General features: G+C 40.6%; 1 protein-coding gene across 3 annotated transcripts in view; it reads right to left on the bottom strand.

Annotated features, from left to right (window-relative positions):
• The window catches only part of ELOVL2 (ELOVL fatty acid elongase 2), a 54,177-nt gene extending 31,329 nt beyond the window's left edge, over positions 1 to 22,848 (bottom strand). The window contains exon 1 of one of the 3 annotated variants that reach the window (XM_064424754.1): positions 22,829 to 22,848. In XM_064424754.1, the coding sequence (XP_064280824.1) occupies positions 22,829 to 22,831 (3 nt within the window). In that variant the 5' untranslated portion in view covers positions 22,832 to 22,848. Of the gene's footprint in view, positions 1 to 8,668; positions 8,688 to 20,055; positions 20,196 to 22,828 lie in introns of those variants that run through there. The other 2 variants (XM_064424744.1, XM_064424763.1) reach the window with 2 other exon arrangements.
• Between the last annotated feature and the right edge of the window lie 25 nt (positions 22,849 to 22,873).

Below are 22,873 nucleotides of genomic sequence, written 5' to 3'. Positions count from 1 at the left end.
CCATTGCACCTAAAACACAATTTCAAAGTCACTGGGTATGTAAACAATATATCACTTCTTGTTATACATTCATATATCTTTGTAAGTGTTGGTCCTCATTGAGAGACCAATATCTACTGGTTTTTGAGCAGTTTCAGCAAAAAATAGTATAAGCTATGTAAAAATTAGGTAAATGCTATATAAACAGTGCAGCTATCAAAATAACTTTGATTTGTCAAAAATACCTCTGATTTCTCAAAATACCAATGATTTGCCATTAGGCATTTTTTATTGCCCAGTGAAAACACTGTCTCAAGTGATTTAGGTTTGCTCTTTATATAGCTTTATAACCAACTATTTGGATCCAATAGAAACACAAAAAAACTCTGAAAAACTTCGTACGGGTGAGTAAACTGCATTCAATCTTGCTTATGGTATCTGGAAACCTTTTGTATTACTGTTTTTTTTAATTTTTTTTTTTTTTAATTCAAAAGCCTTCAATGTTATTCAGTGTCTCAAAAATCCAAGATAATTATTTGCTTCTTCTTACACAGCTGCACAGAAATTAGAATATTCTGTACAAAAAAAGATCTCATTTCAGACTTCAAAAAAGAAGTGGAAATGGGTGCCAGACTCTGCTCTCTGATACAGCTCCTGGAAGTAACAGTGATATTGTAAACTACTCTGATTGAAAATACATACATGATTTATTTTATTATTTAAATGGTAATTTTCCCTTGATTCCCTGAAGAGTTCTGCTCTGTACATAGTCAGTGTCTGCAAAGTACTGGAATGAATCCAAATTTAGCAGCATGTTTAAAGAAACTGATCTTAGATGTTACTGTGCATATATTTAAATATACAAATATTAAAGAAGATTTTTTTAAATGGTAGCATTGGCTCTAGAATGGCTGAAAAAGCAGAGGAAATGAAGCAAAGTTCAATCCAGCTCAGAACTGCTTATAGATTAAATTGTTTAACTTTTGATTGCTTGAAGCATTTAAAATTACTCTTAAACAAAGATGTACAGTGAGAGACAATTCTGCATTGCTTCTGACAACCTTATAGGGTTTTGTCATCTTTATCTTCTATGATTTGTGTGTTATATCTGTAGGAGAAACAGATACATATAATTTTTACTAAAAAAAATCCCAAAAGAAAGCACTTATTTAGGGATTTATATGTATACCGCAGAGAAAGTTGAAGCTGAAGGCAGAAAGGTGAGACAGATGTTTGTATGAATTGTGCCTTATAAGAAGGGAGATATTCAATGAAATTGGGAGGAAGGACATCCAGGAGCTGGCAATAAACTGCTGCTTTGTGTAATTTATGCTTAATATATTGATCTCACTGTTAGATAATCTCATGGAGATCAGGAACAAGCTGGAGAGAGCTCATGAGAGAAGCACAACTAGATGGGGCATGAGACTACTGCTATATCCCACGGATGTACTGGGAGGGAGGGAAAAAATAGCTAGTAGAGACATTATCTTAGATCTTCTTTATTAGCATTTTAGACTAATCATTTGAAGAGACAGAAACTGGAGTCCTTACTTGACATGGTAATTTCTGTGTCCCACATTCTGGGACATTCTCTCCACACGGGTGGCTGACCAGGATTAGGGGCTGTGCCACAAAAGCCTTACCCAGCAGAGTGGTGCTGCCAGAACCTCTAGGAGCAGCACAGCCCTCTGTGGTCACCTGGGCTGACCAAAGGGCTCTTTTGCCAACATGAGATGGATCCATGGGAAATGTTTTTGCTGCTGTAGCAATCTCACTGCCTGAATCCTTCCATCTCTCCTTCAAAGGCATGTAATTTAGTGTGACAGAAGTGACTGAAGCCAAGGGAAGAGAGAGAAGTCCTGCTGGTGGTCTGGGTCTGGAAGGATGCCCCTATAATATGTGGATGACATTTGGTAATGCTCCTACTTTGCAGAAAATAGCCAAGAATAGCTAAGAAAAGAACTATGTGTGAACTACTCCATCTAAATAGATAGTCTTCCTTCTAGAATTCCAAGAAAAGAGAGAGCTGTATCTTTGTTTTGGAAATGCAGGCTGTGTAATACACAATAATATAATGCAAAAATCTCTGAAAAATATGATATAGTGGAAAAAAAATAAAATAAGTCCATTCCAGCTTTAGCACAGAAAATAAAAAACAAATAGTCTTTGTATGTTTCTCCTCCTATTTCTTCTAAAGGCTTTCACATAAAACTGTAAGCACTCCAAGAAAGAAAGATGTTGTTACTGTGGTTAGCAAATTATTTAAAAAAATTTCAAGAGCATCTTTGAAGACAGCATAGAATAGCACTGTCTATGTTTAGAAAATTACACATTTCTAAAAGGTCTTAGTGAGAGCCGTGTCTGGTCTGAATTTTTTTTTTTAATTTTCAGTGTTTTTCAACCAGATCATATTTTAATCCTATTAATTTTTCTTACTATGCAATATATGATTCATTCCACTGATCAAGCTTGCATGCATATGTGCAAATGTCTGGATATTTTCCCAGTTGATATTAACAAATTCAGCACGTTTTGTGACAGTGGTTTTTTTTGCAGTTGAGGGTTATTTTCTGCATGTATTTGGAAATGACTGACTGCAGGTTGGCAGCCTAGGTGAGGCTGGGAGCTTGCAGGTCTGTCTGTTATTGCAGGCAAATTGGTGGGGGAACTGATTCACCACATAGGTGGGTTTTCTCTGGAGGGAATTGAGAACAGCTGTTTGAACAGGGATTACAGCCAGAAGTGCTGAACACCTTCTCTTGTGCTGCTTTAGTCACTGAAGAGAGAGCTGAGTTGATGATGTGTTACTGAGGATGTAAAGGGGAAAGTAGCTGCAAAGGGAAGGCAGACTTGCAGGTTTCCCCTGAGTAGCTGCTCAGGTTACACTGCCTGGAAGAAAATGCAATTTTCAGTGGGTTCCTCAACAAGAAGACTGGCTAGCCATTTCTGATATCAAAAGTGAATGGATGTCAAGTTTGGTGAGCATGGAAAGACACAGCTAAATGTAGCCAGGGGTTTTATCTGGCATTTGAGCTGTCTAGGTGGCTTGACTTCAGATTCTCTTAATTTATTGCTGCCCAGAGAAATTTTACCATAGGGCTTAGCAGTGCCTGAGGGAAAGCAGGAGGCTGCCAGTAATATTTGCATCCAACCTGAAGCAGAATATTTGACTGCCTAAATTACCAGGAGCATGCTGAAAGATGCTCCTTATACTGGCAAACTGAATTTAATTTTATCTTCAATTTTACATCTGTGTTCTCTCTACTCAAACAGATCTTTCAAGAAATAGTTGAGTCATCCAAGATGTCTGGGGTGTGGTATTGTGGTGTATGATGCTGAGGTTCTGTGGTCTCAAGGGAGATGTTTAAGCTGCTTTTTCAAGGCACAAGACCTCGGGACCTGGCTCCCTGCACTGTGCAGATGGCTGGGCTTGGAGAGGCTACAGGAGCTCCCTTTCTGCAGGGTGGTAGCTAAGCAGCTGTGGCTGCTTTCCTCTGCTTGCCAGTGGCTGTTTCTGGAGCTGGGTACATACACAAGTATTTCCCCTTGCAAACACAGCCAAGACAAGAAAGCAGTACCCAGATACAGGCAGCAGCCAGCATGCCAGGTGTGCCTGTGATACAAGTGTTCACACCTGCCTCTGTTCAATCTGTCAGTGAACCTTTAGTTTGCATTCTAAATCTGCCCTGAGCCTCAGACCAGCAGTTAATTCTGGAATTTATTTTTCTGCAACTACCTGTGGAAAACTTAAGTATGTGTCACAGCAGAGACTACAACCCAGATGTTGAGATGAATTATTTCAGTTGAAATTTTTCGCTTTTCTTTGATGGTGGTGATGGCTGACTACCCTCAAAAAATCAGGGGGATGTGCCAGCCCAAGCAGTTAAGAAAGACATAAAAAGATGTCAGATATGAGCTCCAGTTAGGTAGAAGAGTAGTTTGACCTTAAAGATCATTTAGTTCCAACCCTCCTACCATGGGCAGGGACCTTCCACCCAACCAGGTTGCTCAAAGAAGAAATCTTTCCTCTTAATAATATGCCTCTGCACTTTGGGGAGTTAGAAATTGATCTTTTGGCAAACACGCACCTAAACCAAGTTTCTATGCAGACCCCATGTCTCTCATGAATAATGTCACCTTTATGCAGTTCCATTTGTGCCAATGGTACTTTTTGTGGGTGTTTCCACACCCAAATCAGACCAGAACATTAGGAATAGGAGCTGTGGAGCCAGCAAACATTCCCTGTCATTGCCCACAGTGGAGAAGCAGCAGAGTCAAACCAACAGCTCCCAAAGGCAGATAGAAACTCCCACAGGAAAGAGCAAGGCCAGAAGGGACTTGGCACAGACCTCTCCTGACTTAATTCCCATTTTCTGCTAAAGCAGCTGGTGGCAAAAAGCCAACCCCATCCTTCAGTATCTGTTCCTGCGTTATCTTTCCTTCTGGTGAAAGGGAAGCAGATGACTTTGCGGCTTGAAGGTTGAGAAACTGCCACACTTTCCTCTGTGGAGTGTGAGTTTGGGTGGCCTCCACACTAGTCAGAGCACAGGGTTCCCTTAACAACCCAACCTTAGGCATCTTATGGCTCTCTGAGTATTATTCTCAGAGAGATTTAAGAGAAACAGTGGCCTGCTAAAGGCAGAGCTTTTGCCTTGCTGCCCACGTGGCACCTGTGAGTACAAGTTGTGGGCACAAGTGTTCCTCACCCTGAGGAAGCAGATCTCTGCGCTTGCTCATTGCCCCCAAAACATCAAGCACACCCTGCTTCAGGTCTCTGAGCTCCAGGCCAGGTTTTGGCTGATCACCTCAGAATGGCAGAGCGACCCAAGGAGACCTCCTATGCTTGGTCTTTCCCAAAACACACCTGCACCCCATCCTGCTCATGGCTGTAACCACAGTGCCCCACACCAGCTGTAATCCCTCTCATCTACAGCTGCAATATCCACCTTGGCTGCTGAATTTTTACTTGTTTTTTTACAGATGTGAATCTATAGACAACCCTTCCTGCTGCTGCTTGTCTGAAACATCAGCTTAGGGATTGGTAAAATTATCTCACACATAAGGGAAAATGCAATGGATGATAACCCAATGCAATGAAAGGAAAAAAATGAAATTTACTTTTGGATCTTCTAACATTCACCTTTCTAAAAAATTGTGATATAAAATGAAGATCAAACTGTAAAAGCTTTGCATTTGTGTTTTCATTCTCTCTTCCTAGCTAACAAAAATGACCCTGCTTTCTGTTTTGTCCTTGTTCCTCCTAAAGTCTGTGGTTTAACTCATGTTACTGAGGTAACAAAGGGAAATCTTATGGCTCTCTGAAAACGCCAGTTTTTAGCTGTAGTGAAGCAGAAGGGCTGCCTCATACTGACAAATTTATAATAATGCATGATGAAAGCCCAAAGCCCAGCTAACACTTTTCTTAGTGTAAAACTCCCCAAAACTGATTGCCTGGCTTTGGGGATTGCTGCCAAAAGCAGGCAGTCTGCAAGCACCTCAGTTCAGTGTGACAGGTCTTTACAACCAGAAGATGCTGGAGGAGCAGTTTTCTCTCAAGCCTGATGAGTTGTGGGTTGATGGTTGGTGAGAGTTTGAGCTGTTTTCAGCTGGGGAGCCAACATACTCCAGACTTTTCACTTCTGATAAAAGGGCACTAACATTTAGCTTCCTTCTGCTTTGGGATTGTAAATTTTGTTTAACAGGAGGTGTATTTTCATTTGGTTTTGTAGTCCTGCTCAGTGTGGCACCTGCTCATCCCACCACACATGGGAATAAGGATGGAGGAATAGCTGCTTTATGGTTTCCATCAGGACTCAAATCAGCTTAAAACACCATCAATACCACAGGTGAGAAAGCACTAAGAGGCAGAAGAATTTTAGTGAAAGCATTGTAAGTATGTGAGCTATTATTTCAGACATCAGTCTTGTTTCTGGACTATGCAACCTGCTGGGAGTCATAGAAAATACTAACGGCTCACACAAATTGAGGCAAGACTTGTTTTACCAGCCACACTACTGTCAGATCAGCTATTGTTCTTTGTGAACACATTAAGTAATCACTAAAATAATGCAAGCGAATTTCAGCTCTTAAAATAGATCTTATATGGCCTTAAAAGAAGAGAAAAAAGGAAGAGTTGCTGCTGTGGCCCTATTTTCAGCATTTGTCAGTCATGTACACTGCCAAGAACTGTATCTTTATAATCCATCCTCTTGCTTGTTATCAGAATTTCAAAATGAAACTGTCACCAAAGCAGATCAGTGCAATCCTTTTAAAAGTAATCCTGCTCAATTCTACCTGCTACACAGGGGAACATCAGCTTAACTTGTAATTAAAGAAGATTTCTCTAGGGAGACCTCAGATGTGGCCTGCCAGTTCCCAAGAAAATGGTAGCAATTATTGACCTCATTTTCCTTTAACAATCAGATTTAAAATGACAGAATGACCTGGGCTGGAGCGTAATTCCTGACAGCGACGATGTGACAAGAATGTGTGATGGTAAGCGAACAAACAAAAAATAAATCAGTTAAAAATGAAATAGTAGGTAAAAATTCTGTCTCCTTCTAACAGCCTGAGTGAATACACCACTTTCTCAAGGAAAGCAACAATCCCTGGGAATGGCCTCTGGCTTGAATAACAGAAAGTTTCCTTTGGAACAGGCAGGTCTTAAAGTTACAAGCAAAGAACCCCAATGAGTTTTTTTAGAGAGAAGTTAATTCTGTTTTGGTTGCTTTCTTAATTGTCTGTTCAGCTCTTGTTGACTTTACGAAGAGTTGGGAAGACAGATCAGTGTCAGAATTAATTTTACATCAGCAATACTAGCCTGGATAAAGGATGCCCAACCAAACTGCATCTGAAGAACCAGTATACAATTTCACCTTATATAAGAGCAAGACAGCCAGCTGCACTTTGAGAAGGACAGGAAAATAATTCTACCAAAACAATGGAGGCAATCACTATTTTAAGGCTTTGGATTTACCAGATTATTTAGTTTTGGAACAGAATATTCCCCAAATATATACTGGGTGTAGACTGTTTGCCCAAAATTTGCCACATGTGCTACTACACAGTTTTTGCAGCAAAGAATTTGCATCCTACATTTAGACCCATACAATAAATAAACCAAAAGGGCACAGGGAGCAAATGAAATGGCGAGGAGAATTACAACAACAAGTTTATATGGTAGCTCAGTTTTTTCAGTATGCCATATCATGATAAGTTTGTTTTCCTCACTATTTGCAGACAGACTTTGTTGCTGCTGAGAAGCTGATTCCATAAGTATAATGCATGCAGGACTTTATTTTGTGCTTTGCATACACAATTGATCATTTTTCTGGAGAAAGAAACAGGGACAAGCTGACAACATATCCTTTCTAGTACTGTGAAAATCTCTTCATTTTCTATGGCAACAAACTTCACGATCTAAGATGAATAGATCCTCAGCCTCTGCACACGATCTCATGGCTTGTTGGACAAAGAACCTTAAAAAAACCCCAAACTAAAACAAAACTCCCCAAAAAACATCCAAAAGCAAGAGCTCTGATTTTCCCACAATCCTGGCAGTGCAGGAGGACAAAGGGCACTCTATGCCAAAGAAGTAGGTTTCTTGGTAGCCGTCCCAGATGTCTGCAACTGTGTCCCCACGGCAGGGATTAATGTGCAAGGGACTGCCTGCCCCTCCTGATAGAGGCAGGAGGATCAAAAAGGATTTTATAAAATGTGTTCCCTGGCTGGGGCTTTTCCCCACTGAACGGTTTTGCCCGAATTTCTTAATCAGCTCATACCAGTGCTGGGGGGTCCTCAGCTGCTGGCAGGGGAGACAAGGCAGGAGTATTTGAAAATCTGTGTGGGTAGCATTTCTAGTTCCTCTGGGCACACTTAAAAGTAGGGCTGTGTGTTTTTCTCTTTAAAAGACGAGAAACTAAATCAAAGTACTAAAGTATAAACATATAAAAATTAAATAAAGTGTTAGGGTGCTTTTTACATCTTGTAGTGTTTGACAGGCAATTGTCAGCAGCCCTTCAGAAAATTGTAAGTCAAGAACTCAACTTGTAAAATATTAACTAAATTATTACTTAAATCAGACTTTTTCCTGCAGTCTTAATTCCCTTTACAGACACCCTTTTTCCAAGGACAAGAGTGGTAGAAGATTGAATACAGCCTCTGAAGCATGTAAAAAAGAAAGGAAAACTGTAAGAGAAGCTGGAAAAACTGACAGCTCCCTACATAATTAACACTTGCTTCAAACCAGTTACAAAGACGTGTCAGGATGTATGAAGTAGAATGCACTTCTAACGTATAAAATGCCACAGCTACTGTATGTAAGAAAATGAATGAAATGCAGCAGATTTTGTTCGCATCACTTAACCATGTACAGTACATATAGGCAATATCTTATGAATTTGTGAAATTCACTACTATTAATTTCATACTCCTGAAGTACTTTAAAGTTGCAATAGTTAGGGACTGTGCACAGATGGCTGTTTTAAATAGAAAAGGTTCCATGCGTAAACAGAAATTGTAACATAGGATACCTTATTTTTTCAGAAACAAATAATGGTCCTGAAAATACTTTCATCCTCATGAGTGAAACAGTCTCCAGTTGATGCAATTATTTAACTGCCCTGAACTCCTCATAAACATACAGAAAAACTAAATCACAGCTAAACATCTGTGGCATTTTAAGTACCATGAAATGTGCTGGCTGGAGAGTTGGACTGCCATGCACTGGCTTCTCAGCTGTGCTTCCCCTGGGCTGGGAATGACACTGCAGGGCTGTTGGCAGTGCTGGTTCTACAGCTGTTACCTATTTCAGATAAAGGGATTGGTTAATTGAAACTATCCAAACTGGAGCTCTTAAAATATAGTGTACCAAGCTGATGTGAGCTGTGCGGAACAGTGACTGCAGCAAAGGAATGGTGCTGTGTGCCTGGGAGCTGGAACAGGAGCAGAGAGGTGTTCATATGTTTGCCTAGCTTTTACAGTGACTTCTTTAACTTCTTTAGTATAGATCCCCTGAATCAAACCCCTTCTGCCCTGCATTTTTACTGAACTAAGCCACCAAGTTATGGAAACAAGTTCTTGTTTCCATAAATCTACACAATCCAGAAGGTAAAGTCGTATTTTCCAGCTTTTCACTGTAACAGTAAAACCAGAATTGTATTTAAAATTAATACCACTAAATGAAGATTTTTACTGACCTCTGTAAATTCAGAAAGCTGAGAAAGGATCAAAGTGGGACTAAACCCCACAAAAGCACGTCTATAATAATGCTTATTATTATAAGTTTGCTTTTTTTTTTCCAAACACTCTACTGAGTGTCTTATTTATACATTAAATCTACTAAGATGAAATCTCACCAGCTGCTTTTCCTTTGTGAAAAATTGCACCTATAAACACTTAGTCAACTGGGCTAAGTATCTGCCCAAAGGCAAAACTTACTCTGATACATATTCTGTCTAACCTGCTCAAGTTGTTGAATTATAAAAGGACATTAAACCAGGACAAATTCCCATCCCCCTGCTCCTGGAAGAAGCAGGAGATTTATGAGGGGGCATGTCCATAGCAAAATTATAACCCAGCATATTATGGGTAAATGCCATGCTGGCTGCTGGAGAGACCAGGGGAGCTCCATGTGGATGTTACAGTCCCCTTGGCCAGACTCACTGGACCCACTGCCAGCCGTGGAGCGCTTGTATCTTAATTTCTCTTCAAAAACAGGGAATGCGGGACTCTGGCAAGGTAACTAAGTTTGAGGTATGTGTGTGCATGTTTTCTATCTGCTGCTCTCCATGCAGGGACTGGCAACATAGGTCATGTTGTATCCTGCTTTAGCCACATCCTTAAAAGTAACAGCACTCAGCTGCTCCTGTTCTTAGAGCCTGGGTGAAGGAGATCTGGGTGTGTTCTTTTGCCCACTAGAGAAATGGTTTTTCTTGGTTTGCAGTCATTTGCTGTGCCATTTCTTTGGGTATTTTCTGCCCAAATGAATAGAACCTTTCCTGAGCTATTTATAGGGATGTAAGTTGGAAAAGGGGAAGGAAAAGAATTTGAAGAAGGGGGAGGTGTTTGTAGCATGCTGCTGAGGATTAGAGAGTTCACATCCCAGCTTCTAAGGTTTCAGCCTTAATCTTCCAACATATGCAAAGCCTTTCAATTTCACTTCGAGGTCATTACCCATGTACAAAACTGTCTAACTGCTGTGTGACAAATGTGGGCACAAAACTCAGTACAGGAAGCTTTTCAATTGGGAGTGTAAATTGTTCTGGGAAAGAAGCATGAAGTTTTTGGTAAAAATACCTACTTCTAAAATCTGTGCCTTAGATTTTAAATCAAGCAGATTTCAAGCTTGTGAGTTGTAATAGACATTTATCTCCTAATTTATCATTTGATGGTAGATACTATTTACTAGTATCTGCTGACTGAAAGAAGAAAAGTAAAACCCAAAAAATTCTGAAGGGTAAGCATGTCATGATATCTAGTAATATGTAAAGCAAGCGTGACTAGAAAACATGCAGTACTTCAGTGGGTATTGCTGGTCTTGCAATAAATACATCTTGTGCCTTTGTAATGATGTCCAGTATTAGAAGATTGGCTTTCTTGGTGGAGGCTTTTCACACAGCTAGCTTTCTTCAGCTTTCAGGAAGATCATCTGATAGGATCAGCCTAAGCTGACCTGGAAAGTCAAGTGCCATTGAAGTTGGGAATTTCCATGTGACATAACAGCTCCATGAGAGCCCTGCACCGCTGTGGCTGTCACACCCATCCACACTGAATGAATTGCTTCTCAGAAGAAACAGATATCACTTGGAAAAATTTTGGTTTCCCTTGATAAGTAAGCATTGATGGTGTTCAGTGCTGCTCTGTGGTGGACACATAGCAGGTGAGAGAAAAAACAGAGTTGCTGGCAAGGTCAGCTTGAAGTATCTGAGACCTGATATACATCACATGCACTGATCAAGTATCACTGTCCAGAAAATGAATATCCTCACGAGCTTAGGTTTCCAAGAAGAAAATGCATCCCTTCTTACTTTGTATCATATGTGTGTTGTTAGGAATAAAGATTTGAAGAGATGACAATTTCTTACAAGTAAACACAATAAATATGTTTGTTTTACAGGAGAAGTTATAAACAGCACTGATGGCACTTGTAGCTGATTTAAGTTTCAGTACAGATAACCTTAAAAACAGATAAAATGAGAACCTTCTGTACTCAAGAAAACTCTCAAAAAACACCAACTAAGGGAGGAAAACCAACTAGCAGACACAGAATAATTGTTTGCTGGTGAAATGCATTGTCTGAAAGAGTGGCAAAGGTAATAATGGTAACTCTAGTTATTTAATATCATACAGTACTACAATGTTTCAGGTATAAAAGTGCTAAGAAGCTTTCCCCTGGAAAACCAACTATAGCAAGAAATATATACCTCTGTTTAAGTTGGTGCAATGTGGTGAGGGAGTAAATGTGTGACAGTTGTGAGAGTTAGGTAAGCAGGTAAAATAAAAGAATTCCAAGTATCACTGATTTTAAAGAAAATCCATCTATTTAGAATGATTTCATTGATGAAAGCTATAAGAAAGAAAGCAAGAGGTGATGTCTGAAGATGTCCTCAGGTACTTTCCCCAGCTAGGTATAAACACTGTGTTATTTGAGGATTGTAATTGAAATTGAAAGTTTCCTTTGTTCTGACTGTGCATATGTCTCTGTACTAATTTAAACTCAATTACCTGCACTATTAACCAGAGGAGCCGATCAAGTATATATTGATGAAAATATATCCTAAACTGGTTTATGGAGTCAAATGCATGATCATTTGAGGTAACAAGTTCTCAAACCCCATCTAATGCTGGACTGATGAATGAAGTGTCACAGATATTTAATCATCTCATGTTGCTTTCTACTTTGCTATTGAGTTCAGTGTTCTTAATTTACACTGACTCATTATTTGAATAATATTGTAACCTCTTTGCTTAAACAACGACCTTATTGCGTCCAATGAAAGCATCTGAGAATTACACTTACACCAGTGTCTTATCAATGCTGTTCATATTCAGAGGTGGAACAGTGGGGAGACACCTTTGTAAAAGAAGCAAGAACACAAGAAACCCCAAATTTCCTGGAGACCAGGGGACTAGTATGGGTTGCTTGTTTTCAGCTGATCAGGATGCTCCTTATCCAATTGAGTGCCCAGGAGCTGTTAGGTTTACAAAGTGCTTGCAGTATGCGTCTCAAGCTTCAGTAAGACCTGAAGTTTAACAAGCCAGAATATTTAAATACTTATACTCCTTTAAACTCAGGAAAACACATCTGGGGGGAAAAATAGGACAGTGCTGTCTTGTTTCCCTTCTACACCTGTCTTAATGACGCTGCTGTCTATCTTGGCTTTCAACTTGGTACCTTTCCATCAAAGTAATTTCTAATCTGGATTCTGACATCTCCCAAAGGTGTCTAGCAAACAGAAGAAAATTACTTCCTGATTGATAAAAAATAAATTATTTTGTGAAAAAAAAAATCTATTAAATGTAGTCCTGGAGGGACATTTTAGTTATACCAGATTGGAATAAAATTATGCTCCTAATTTAGTAAATGTAAAATGGGAAATAAAATGGTTCTTTTTCTCCAGATAGGTTATGAGAGATATTTTTTGTTTTTTCTTTAAGTTAATCTAAGCAAAATAACTTTTATCTAGCCTTTTATCTTTGGAGGGCTTTTACAGATATTATTAAAAAGCAGGTTTACAAAGTCTATAGCAGTAAGGAAGAAATAACTGCATTGAACCCAAGAGGTTTTCATTTCAGTTTTCACTGAAATGGAGAGGTATTTCTATTTTGCTGAACAATAAAGCTAAATGCTACCACTTCTGTTGCCTTGCACAAATTCCCAGTTTTAAAGACAAGTTTCAAATGTGTTTCAGCACCAAGAAATCACAAGCTGTATCTCAGCTTTCAAAGGAGAACTTGAAGATCCTGTGATGCTTTTGCCACATATCAAAAAAAAAAAAATTGAAAAAAATCTTAGAGAGAATAGGTAACTAAATTTCTGCCTGAAAAAAGAGCCCTGGAAATTGAAAAGGATGCTATAAAACTAGAGATGTGATGTACTTAATTTTTCTGGTTCTGGGGAACAACTGATTGAGCAGCTCTTTCTCATGGTTCTTAATCATCAAGCTGCCAGATAAAGTCAATAGTTCCAGTATTTCAACAGGACAAATTTCCAATGTTGCTTTTAAGGGTGAACCCAGATTCTTCTAACATATTTTTCAGTGGATGGGTGTACCTAATTTTTGGGAGAAGATCTGGATTTCTTAGGTAACTCAGATAAACAAGCTGTCTACTACTTGGAGCATGATGATCGCTGCTGGCTGGAAGACATTTCTCATTTCTGCTTTCAGCAGCAGCAGGAAGTGGGAAGAAGAAAGGAACCTAAAAAGACTTTGCTAATCTGAACTGGTTTCTGATACACTTGTTTTCTTCGATTTTTCTTTTTCCTCCATTTACTTGAAAATATGGAGTTTTTGTCTGGCTTCTTGCATAGTCTTCTGTCAGTATTAAGAGATACATTTTGGAAAGAAGTCAAGTCAAGGTAACTGGGTACTCCGAGGTAAGAAGGGCTGATTTTAAGATTTAAATCCACAGTACAGTCTGGTGTAACAGCAAAGCAAGACTGAAATGCTGCTCTAGGAAGCCATGTAATACTAACAGCTGAGAGGACAGATGCAGCTGGTTCTAAAAAATATCCCATTGCATGGGATATTTTTCATATCACACAAGCATCTGAATTTGGGGAGGAGGATAACTTTGATTAGCCAGTCACAATGCAAATTGTGTAAATTATTAAATACATAAAGATATTTAAATAATAAACTGACAAGGATATAAATATAAAACCAGACTTAATGATTTTTATCCCTGGAATTTCATGGACTACTGACAAACTCTGAAAAAAATTACACCATGTGCACAGTAAAGCAAGGTTCTGCCATAAATACCAACTCCTACCAGACCAGAACTTGCACAACCTCACAGTTAATCTTTTAAAGTCCAGCAGAAGTAACTTGGCTGCCTGCAGCCAGCTATGGGAGAAAAAGCAGGTGTGGATAGTAATATTCAGAACTGCTTTACCAAGAGATGTGCCAATTCCCTGACAAGGAAATCACTCTCAAAAAGTTTGCCAACCATTTATTCCTTGCCAATTTGAAAGCACTTGGCTTTTTGGAACAGTTTTATCCATGCTTACAGAAAGATGCAAGAAACAGTATTGTTTCACTTCTAGTTGGAAGTAAAAATGTAATATGAGGAAATAAGGAAACAGAAGCTGATGTCTGTTTTCCAAAGTGTCACTTGAGAACACAAAATAACAATTAAAGAGGGAAATTTCTTCTAGTAACTGGTCCTTAATTTTTTTTTTTCTTCCTTCCATTTCCCCCTTAAATCCTGGAGGGCAAAACCCTGTATTTCAAATGCTAATTAATGTTTTGGACTTCAGTCATGTTTAAAGAAGACTGGGCAAGGAGAGGAGAGGAAACGACAGTTGATTTTCAAGCTTAATAAAGAAGAAAACAGAGGGTATGGAAGTCTTCTTATGTCTCTTCCTCCAAAACAATTCTAAATTTACCTCTTTTTAAACCCTAAATGAACCCTAATGAACTCCAAGGACACCTCTTCTTAAAATTGTATGAAACCCAAATAACAGAGCGCTGTCTGCTGGCACAGGATAAGAGGGTGCACAGGCTAATTAGCACCCTTTCTCCATCAGCCCCAACAGTGGGTATCCTAGAGTTTAATCCACACATAACTGGAATTTTAAAGCCCAGACTCTTAAACCCATTAAACCATGGAAACACCCAGACCGACACTTTCCTCAGAATAAAAATGCTAATGACTGTGCTGCATGGTAATGCCCTAATGATACAAAATGTCTGTAAACTGCCTCAGTTATTGTCACATAGAGGAAATAAAAATGCTGAAGATTTTTTATCATGTGTGTAAGTCAGTCCCCCTGTCAGGCTGCTGTACCACACTGTCTTTGCTGGCTAAAAAGTGTCGTGAATGGTGACTACTGACTAACAATCTGTAGGAGGTTCTTTAAGAACTAGGGTAAGAATGGTTTGGTTGTGGCTCCTATTGCTTGGGTTTAGGACATTTATTTGAAACTTGGTCACCCTACTTGTAATTTATATTTCTTGCTGTGTTTGGTTTTCAAATGATGACACAGAATATGAACTATGTCTTGCTTCATTTCCATTTCTGTCCTCCTTAGGGTGAAATAAAATCAAAATTTCTCCAAACAACGATGAAAACTTAATGATCTTAATTTTTTATTCTCTAATTACATATCTTTGTACACAAATTTCTACTAGAGAGGGTTTGATTTCCTTCACTGTGGACAGCTGACCTTTACCACTTTGTCACAGTCAGTTTTGACTGAAAAAAAGGAAATTCAGGGCAGTTTAAAAGTCATTACCTAGATGAACTCAATATTTAAAATTATCACTCTGTTCTTAGACTGACATCAAGTCAGAGTACTCCCAGTATTAATGCCAATATAATGTTGTCATTTCTTGAAGATGTAAAGAATTCTAATCACACTTGTAAATCTGAATTTAACTATTCATCAAAAACTTACAGTGGCTTTTGCTGTTAGGTAGATATGATGCCCCACAGAAATCATAAATATTCACTTCATTTCCTATTGTACTCTACTTGTCAGCTGTGCAGCAGTCCCATTGGTAAAGTTGTAGTCACTCAGATAGTGTTGCCCGTGTATTTAGCATATGAGAAGGCAAGCCATGGAGGGCGTATGCAGATAATGGATTTACAAGCTCCACTGTTGCCAGGCACTCACAAATTGGCTGATAAATTTGGTGTGCTCAAAGTCTGAAGTGTGGCATTTATAATGTGACAGAGCTGCACATCCCCAGGTGTTTCTTCTCTGTTACGGCTGGGCAATCCTCCTTGTACCTTTCCACCACTGCCTCACAAGACAGGCTCATCCCAACAGCTCTGGCTGGAACAAGCAGTTGTACACTTAATTCCATCCTCATAATTTCCCTCCCTTCTCTGTTACCTTCTTTAATCTTACAAATCCGACTGCACTTGTGACATATTATTTTATCATTGAATATAGACTTCAGACTCAGTTCGTATGAGGCTTAATAATGTCTCAGCTTTTAAATCAGTTTTACAGGCAGTGTTTAACAAAACTCTCACATAGCATGGCTTGAAACCATCAGGAAGAATTATGATGTTATTCTATTTATTTACAATTGAATTTTGCTTAGATCAGGGAATAAAACAGGCCTATATATTTGCCTTACTTTGGACTTCACTAATGCCTCAAGAAAAGACTATTGCAGGGTTTTTTTCCCAACTTTTGATTGAGTCAGGGGTTCACATTTAAAGTGTTTGCCTATGATTAACCTCTTTCTTCAATAAAGTCAAGAGATGCTATAAAGTTAAAAGAATGTAAAACCTGATGAACAAGACAACTGTGCTTTTTTTCACAGATCAGACTGCTTGTAATGAAGACACAATCATCAGTCTTCAAGAATCAAAGGATCTCCCTAGACACAAGAGGGATCAACACCAAGGGCAGCATGCAGGTTTTGGTATGCAGACATCTGTAACTATGCAAATGAAATGGTGGACTCTTACTTCAGTTCCTTGAAGGTTTTTTTCCTAATCAATTCCACCATGTACAAAAGGATTCAGTGTCTCTTCTTGAGCTTCTGTGCAAGTAGAGCCTATTTTTTTCTGTTCTACATGCAGTTTCTCAGCATGTTTTCTCATAGCCTATCAATTCTGTGTCAGCTGCCAAGCCCCTGCCTTCCTGCTCTGGTTCTGGATGGCAGAGCTGCTGCAGACTGTTCCCTCTTCACTCTGCTGGAGCTGGAGAGATCTTGTGGGTGCTGTAGCATTGGATGTTGTGCCATCAGGTATTTGTGCTGAGCTCATCTCTGCTGAAAAGCATTCTCTTCCAACTTGTGTGCCACTGTTCAGGGGCAAGAACATTGTCTTTGCAATCCTCTTTCTCATGCAGTATTCAGAGAAACTAACAAACACCAATGGACAATGAGACAGGGGTTTATTTTGGCTACTGTCAACAAAGAAGAGGCATTTTTTGCTCTCTCTAGGGCTCTTTGCCTATGTCCATATGAAGGTCCATATCCTGATGTGGTGGCCACGAAGCTTATGAATGCTTAGAAGAGTTAGGTGTCTTTCTGTGTTGGCTTCAGATTACAGGGGTATCAAGGCCTCTGAAGGAAATGAAACCTCTATTCTAGCTTCTGTCTCTCCCTCTACCACTGGATTCTCGTAGAGGTATAGATACTGACACAGTATCTATAATATCTAAATACAGTCCTCATGTTTATGCTTACCTTAGTGCTACCTAGTCTCTTGGTAAGCATAAGTTGCCATGACTGTGCAATGTTATACACCCTCTTCCTCCATGAAAGGGGGATTTGACCCCACGGAAAATACACTGACAAATCAAAATATGTAATCGGTTTAAAGTTCAAGGGTGCAGCCAAATCCTGAGCCAGTGTAATTTGACCTAGATTCACTGAAGCAAGGAGAGCTGCAGTGAACTACATAAACAGAAGAACCAAGCCACTGTGGTTGCCCTCATACGGTGAGGATGATGAGGAAATACTTAATGCTCTATGATAGCAGTGATTTGCTTCTTCAGCAAAACGTAGTTTCAAAACAAACAAACAAAAAAAGTTTTCTTATGCAACTTTCTACAAATAATAGTGATTATTGAACTCCCAGGATGCTTGATTATTGAACTCCCAGGATGCTGAAAAAACTCTCAGTTGAGTTTAAAGGACGCTAGCAACATAAGCCTGCTTATTTCTATTTCTATACTAGTGAAGGGAATGCTTAATCAATGTTCCCACCACTTGAGCCAAAAATCTGTTTGTCCTACATTTGCTCCTGATACCTTTGGTAGTATACTCCAATGTCCCCATGACCCCTTGCCCCCAAGCTCCAGGTCCATCTAGAAATCGATGTGCTGTAACTTTTAACCCCGCATTAGCATCATTGCAACAGCTTTCATCAATAGCTCAGGTATTTGTTTTAGTAACTATTACTCCAAGGACACTCTTTCCAACTTTCAGAGCCAAAGTAACCTTCAGCCTTTATACCACTTCAAGGACGTTCTCAGATCGGCAATTCTTTCATCAGAATGCCTTTATGTATGAGTAACAAAGCTTGGGAAATGTCAGCAACTTTTGAACACTAAGATTCCTGGACATACAGAAGTGCAAAATTTGCTAATCCAAACCCATGTGTAGTTCTGAATGGTGACTTCTGGTTATTGCTTCCAGCCATTTCAAGAAAAATGTCAAGGTTAATTGGACAGCTCTAGGAACCAGAAAGAACAGGTTAAGGGAAGGTCTCAGCTATAATTTTAATTGGTCTGAGGTTGCCAATGCCTATGTTACCAATTAATGCTTCCTTGATTTGCACTAGTATAACTGACTTCATCTCAGTCCTAGAAGGAATCAGAATGAAACATTTTGACTAGTTCTGGGTATTTTACCTTTCTTTCCAGCTGCTTCAGTACTCCTGAGCACCTGGGTATTACCCGTACCAATTACTGATAAATAATGTACATTACCTTCTGCAACACCAGGTATCTTTGTAACCTTCCTCTGCCACAAGGAAGACATTATCAATAGCTGGTTTTAACTTAGGCTTTGTGCAGCTGTGGTAATTTAGTCATAGCTTTTGTGTCTATATTCCAAATCGACAGGAAATAGGAATTCAATTATGTCATTCTAAGGGGGCTCAGGCAGCATAAAATACTGCACAATTTCAGGTCTTTTCAATACGGTCTTTTCATATCTATCATCCCAAAGCTGAGTTGGTGGCAAATAGAATACATGGGAGAAACAGATTCAGAGTGACAGCCAGGGGATACATCACTTTTAGAAAGAGGACTGAAGTTAATTCATAGAATGACTATTTGAATAATATTCATGTCTGGATTTATGGGGGAAGGAAGGGTTCAAACTGATTTTTGTTCAAGGAAGGCAGAATTCACTATATATGATGCAAAGACTTTTTTTGGGGAAAAACATATTTTTGTTGTAAAATCATATAAAACAAAAACTAGGCTCTGTTGTTAATCGTGTCTCAAGCTTCTGATACAAGCTTTGCTAAATTATTCGTCCCAACGTGTCTTAAAATTTAAGCCTGCAAAACTTCTTTGATAGTGTCCTACTTTGTAAGGTTGGCAGCACACTTAATGCATTGCTGTTTATAAACAGGATGAGCCCCTTTGGGAAAGTTACTATGACTGCAAAGATTCCCCATGTGCTATGGGGAATCGGCATTCCTCACTAAATAGGTGACTTCATTGTTCCACTTTAACTCTTTTAAATGCTGAACTAGAATCTAAAACTCCATTGTTCGTTCATTACATGAAAAAAAAAAAAAAAAGGAAGTGTTCCACTACAGATTGCATGGCTAAAGCAAGAGCTTCTGTTAAGATAACAAATTAACGGGAGTAATCGGTTTATGTAACACGCTCAAACGCCCCTCGGAGTAGAGCAGCATGCACCTGCTCGGAGCGGGGCAGGGCGCAGGGGGCCCGAGCAGATGGATGCCCAGGGCTGCGCATCCCTTGCTCCCGCTCTCCATCCCTCCCTCCAGCCAGGACCGCTTTCCTCCACGTGCCTGTCCCCGCACGCCGCCCGGCTCCCCATGCCTCGCGGGTGTCCCCGGGGCTCCCTCTCCCCCATCCCTTCTCCCCCGCTCCCTAAGGGTCCCTCTGTCCCTCCCTCCTTCCCTACAATGCCCAAGCTCAGCCGCTCGACCCGACCCGCGCTCGGTCGTGCGCCTCGCGTGGGGGCTGGGGGCATCTGAGGCCATGCCTCCCTTTTCCCCCCGAAAAATCACGCCCCGAACGTGGCCCGCAGAGCGGGGGTAGCGGCGGGGAGAAGGGAGGGCGGGCAGCGGGGCTCTCCGCCGGCCCCGGTGGAGCGGGGGGCAGCGGCGGCCCGGAGGCAGGGCCCCGGGGGGATGGCAGCGTGTGCGGGAAGGGGACACGGGGGGACACACACTCACCATGGCGGCGGAGCGGCGGCGCGGCGCTGTCCAGGGTATCGCCGGGCTCGGCGCGGCTCTGCAGGCGCGGCCCCCGCGCCCGCCCTATAAGGCACCGCCTCCTCCCGGCACCGGCACCGGCACCGGCGAGCCCGCCCCCGCCGGGGAGGGCGGGCACGGCGAGGGAGAGACCGCCGGGGCTCCGCCGGGGGAGGGCAGAGCAAAGCGGAGGGATGGGGAGGCGGTGGGGAGCAGTATCTGGGCAGGGGGAGAGGCTGTGTCGTGCTGTTCCATCACCCACCCAGCTGCCACGGCAGATGGTGGCCGTTTGCCTTTGTTGGAATCCACCCTGTCGGGAAGATTCAATTCATTGTCGGGCCGCTTTGGGAGCAGACAGGGTCACTGAGCCTCTTGGATTCAACTTGGGTTTGGTCTATGGCCCAGTACTTGTATTTACAAGCTGAACTTCTCACACACTGAGCCAAAGTGAGATTCACCACGTATGGTTACCTGTTGGTCTCAATTATCTCAGAGGTCTCTAAATGATTCTATGATTCCAACTGTGGCATCTCCTGGGAGATCTGTCTGTTAGGGAGGGACGGCTAAGAAAATGTTCAGGCTGGCTGGGAAGGAAACAAAAATCACACAGAACAGGAGCTACAGATCCCATCACAACTCAGCCTCTGATACAAAACAGAGAAAGAGTCAGGGAAGGAGGCGGCTTTGTGCTGGGTGTAATAGGCACAAAATCACACACCTTCAAAACTCATTTTTGTTACAAGTGGTTACAAAGTCTCACAGCTACTATGAAACATTTATGTAAACTATCAAAGCTAGTTGAAAATTTCCTCCTTCTTTATCCCTGCTTTCAATAAATAAAACAAAATAATATTTCTTAAAAACTATGATCATTTTTCATTTTTATTTTATTTTCTAAAGGAAAATTTGTCAAGAAATTACATATCCATACATGCACTTCCATAGCTGCCTTCTCAATGCTGTGTTCATAATTTGCTTGACCGGAGCTCAGACATGTGTTTCCATGTCAGTGGGACAAACAGTGGAAATAAGTCAGGGAGAGCATGTGTGGTGCAGGACTGGTGTCATCTTCACAAACTAAAGTGTATTTGATGTACAGACATCCTATATTTGTCCAAAATGTAGCATTGATGTTCTGGACTTTGAAATTTCCTTCCTGATTGGCTCTTCTTCCATGTACTACTTCAACCCTTGCTTTCCCTTGGATCTAGACACAGAGATCCACCAAAGACAGTGAGGATGGTGATCTTCCTGGGGCTGCTGCCTGCCCAGAAAGGATACTGCCAGGAGATTCATGTGAAAGCATGTCCTTATGTAATTTCTAACCCACTTTTACAGACACAAACTTGTTTGCTCAAGCTTCCAAATTCCAGCATGTTAGTCCAAACTAACTGCCCCAGTTCCTGAGGTTGACCTGCCAACCTTTCCCCTACTTAATCTTTTCCATAGGTTATTCATTTAATTCTTTGTGCATAATTACAAACCATCTTGAAATACTGAGGAGAAATACTTTCTATACCTATTTTTTCCCAAGAGAAATTGTTCACTAAACAGAAAATTGTCCTCTTCGTCCAAAAACTTGTCACTCTTTAGGTGCTGTAGAGCAAGGAGCAGTTTGGAAGCTGACTGACAGAGGAACACAGAAGTGACCCAGTGCATTGCAATGCTTTGGCTTCACAATTTCTAACCCAATTTCCCTATAGTCCAAAATAATCTGGGTTAGTGTGTCAAACCAAATCTAGACCTAAGAATATGGTAATACAAGGTATTTTTGTCTTTATTCTTGTTATTCTTTGTCTAAAACAGAAAGGAAACCTATGTTCAAGTTTGGTAAAGATATCATATTTCTAATTTCTTCAGTTCCTTGTTCCTGACACATTATATTCATACTAATTGATAGTTTTCTTCCTTAAGTAGTTTCCTTCTACAGTAGCAACTTTCTTTTTTAGAAAAACAATAGTGTCTCCAGTGAAGAACAAATAGGATTCTGGTGGCATCTAAGAGAAGCTGTAATAGCATTACAGATATTTTTAACACCTCTCTAATGACCTGAATTTGGAGATTTAAGGGCTGTGGCCGGATTTGGATTCATCTGTTTTGTAGGGAGAGTGATGCTATGCATTTAGTTGGATCCCAGGCACTAAGCAGAGCAGACCTCTGCCAGCCAGCTTTCAGTGATTGTTGAGCAGCATTGTCCTGAGATAAAAGGCAGAAAAATAAGTTGACATATGGACAAATAGACTTGTTTAGTTCCAGCTGAAATTCCCTGAAAACTGGCAGAGTAAGAGGCAGTTTAAACAGCGCTTCATTCTGGGGCTGTTACACAACCACCACTGTTCAAAGTGCAATACCACAGGGAGTTAGCTTGAGTACTGCTGGTCTAGGGGTAGTTCTAAGTTGTACTTTATCACAAAATACCTAATTTACAGAATCACAGACTGGTTGAGGTGGGAAGGGACCTCTGGAGATCATCTCGTCCAATCAACCTGCTCAGGCAGGGTCTTCTATAGCCAGCTGCCCAAGGTGGTGTTCAGTCAGGTTTTGGATATCTCTGCATCTTAGGAAAAGCACCTTTGAATTGCAATGACTTCAAAGTTGACAGGTCCCACTGGGCTTACAGCTCAGCAGGAAACAGGGTGGACAAGGTATCACAGATCAGTCAACTACCAGCAATGCTCAACTCCCACTAAGTTTCAATCAGCAGGAAAAAGTTTTAGTTCGGGAAAGAAAAGTCTTTCTGTCTCCCATTAATTACCATGTCACCTACTAGCAGCCACTGCTCTTGACCTGACCATGACCT

This window comes from Passer domesticus, chromosome 1, assembly GCF_036417665.1.
Source record: "Passer domesticus isolate bPasDom1 chromosome 1, bPasDom1.hap1, whole genome shotgun sequence".
Lineage (NCBI taxonomy): Eukaryota > Metazoa > Chordata > Aves > Passeriformes > Passeridae > Passer > Passer domesticus.
This window is presented reverse-complemented; position numbering and strand designations above follow the sequence as displayed.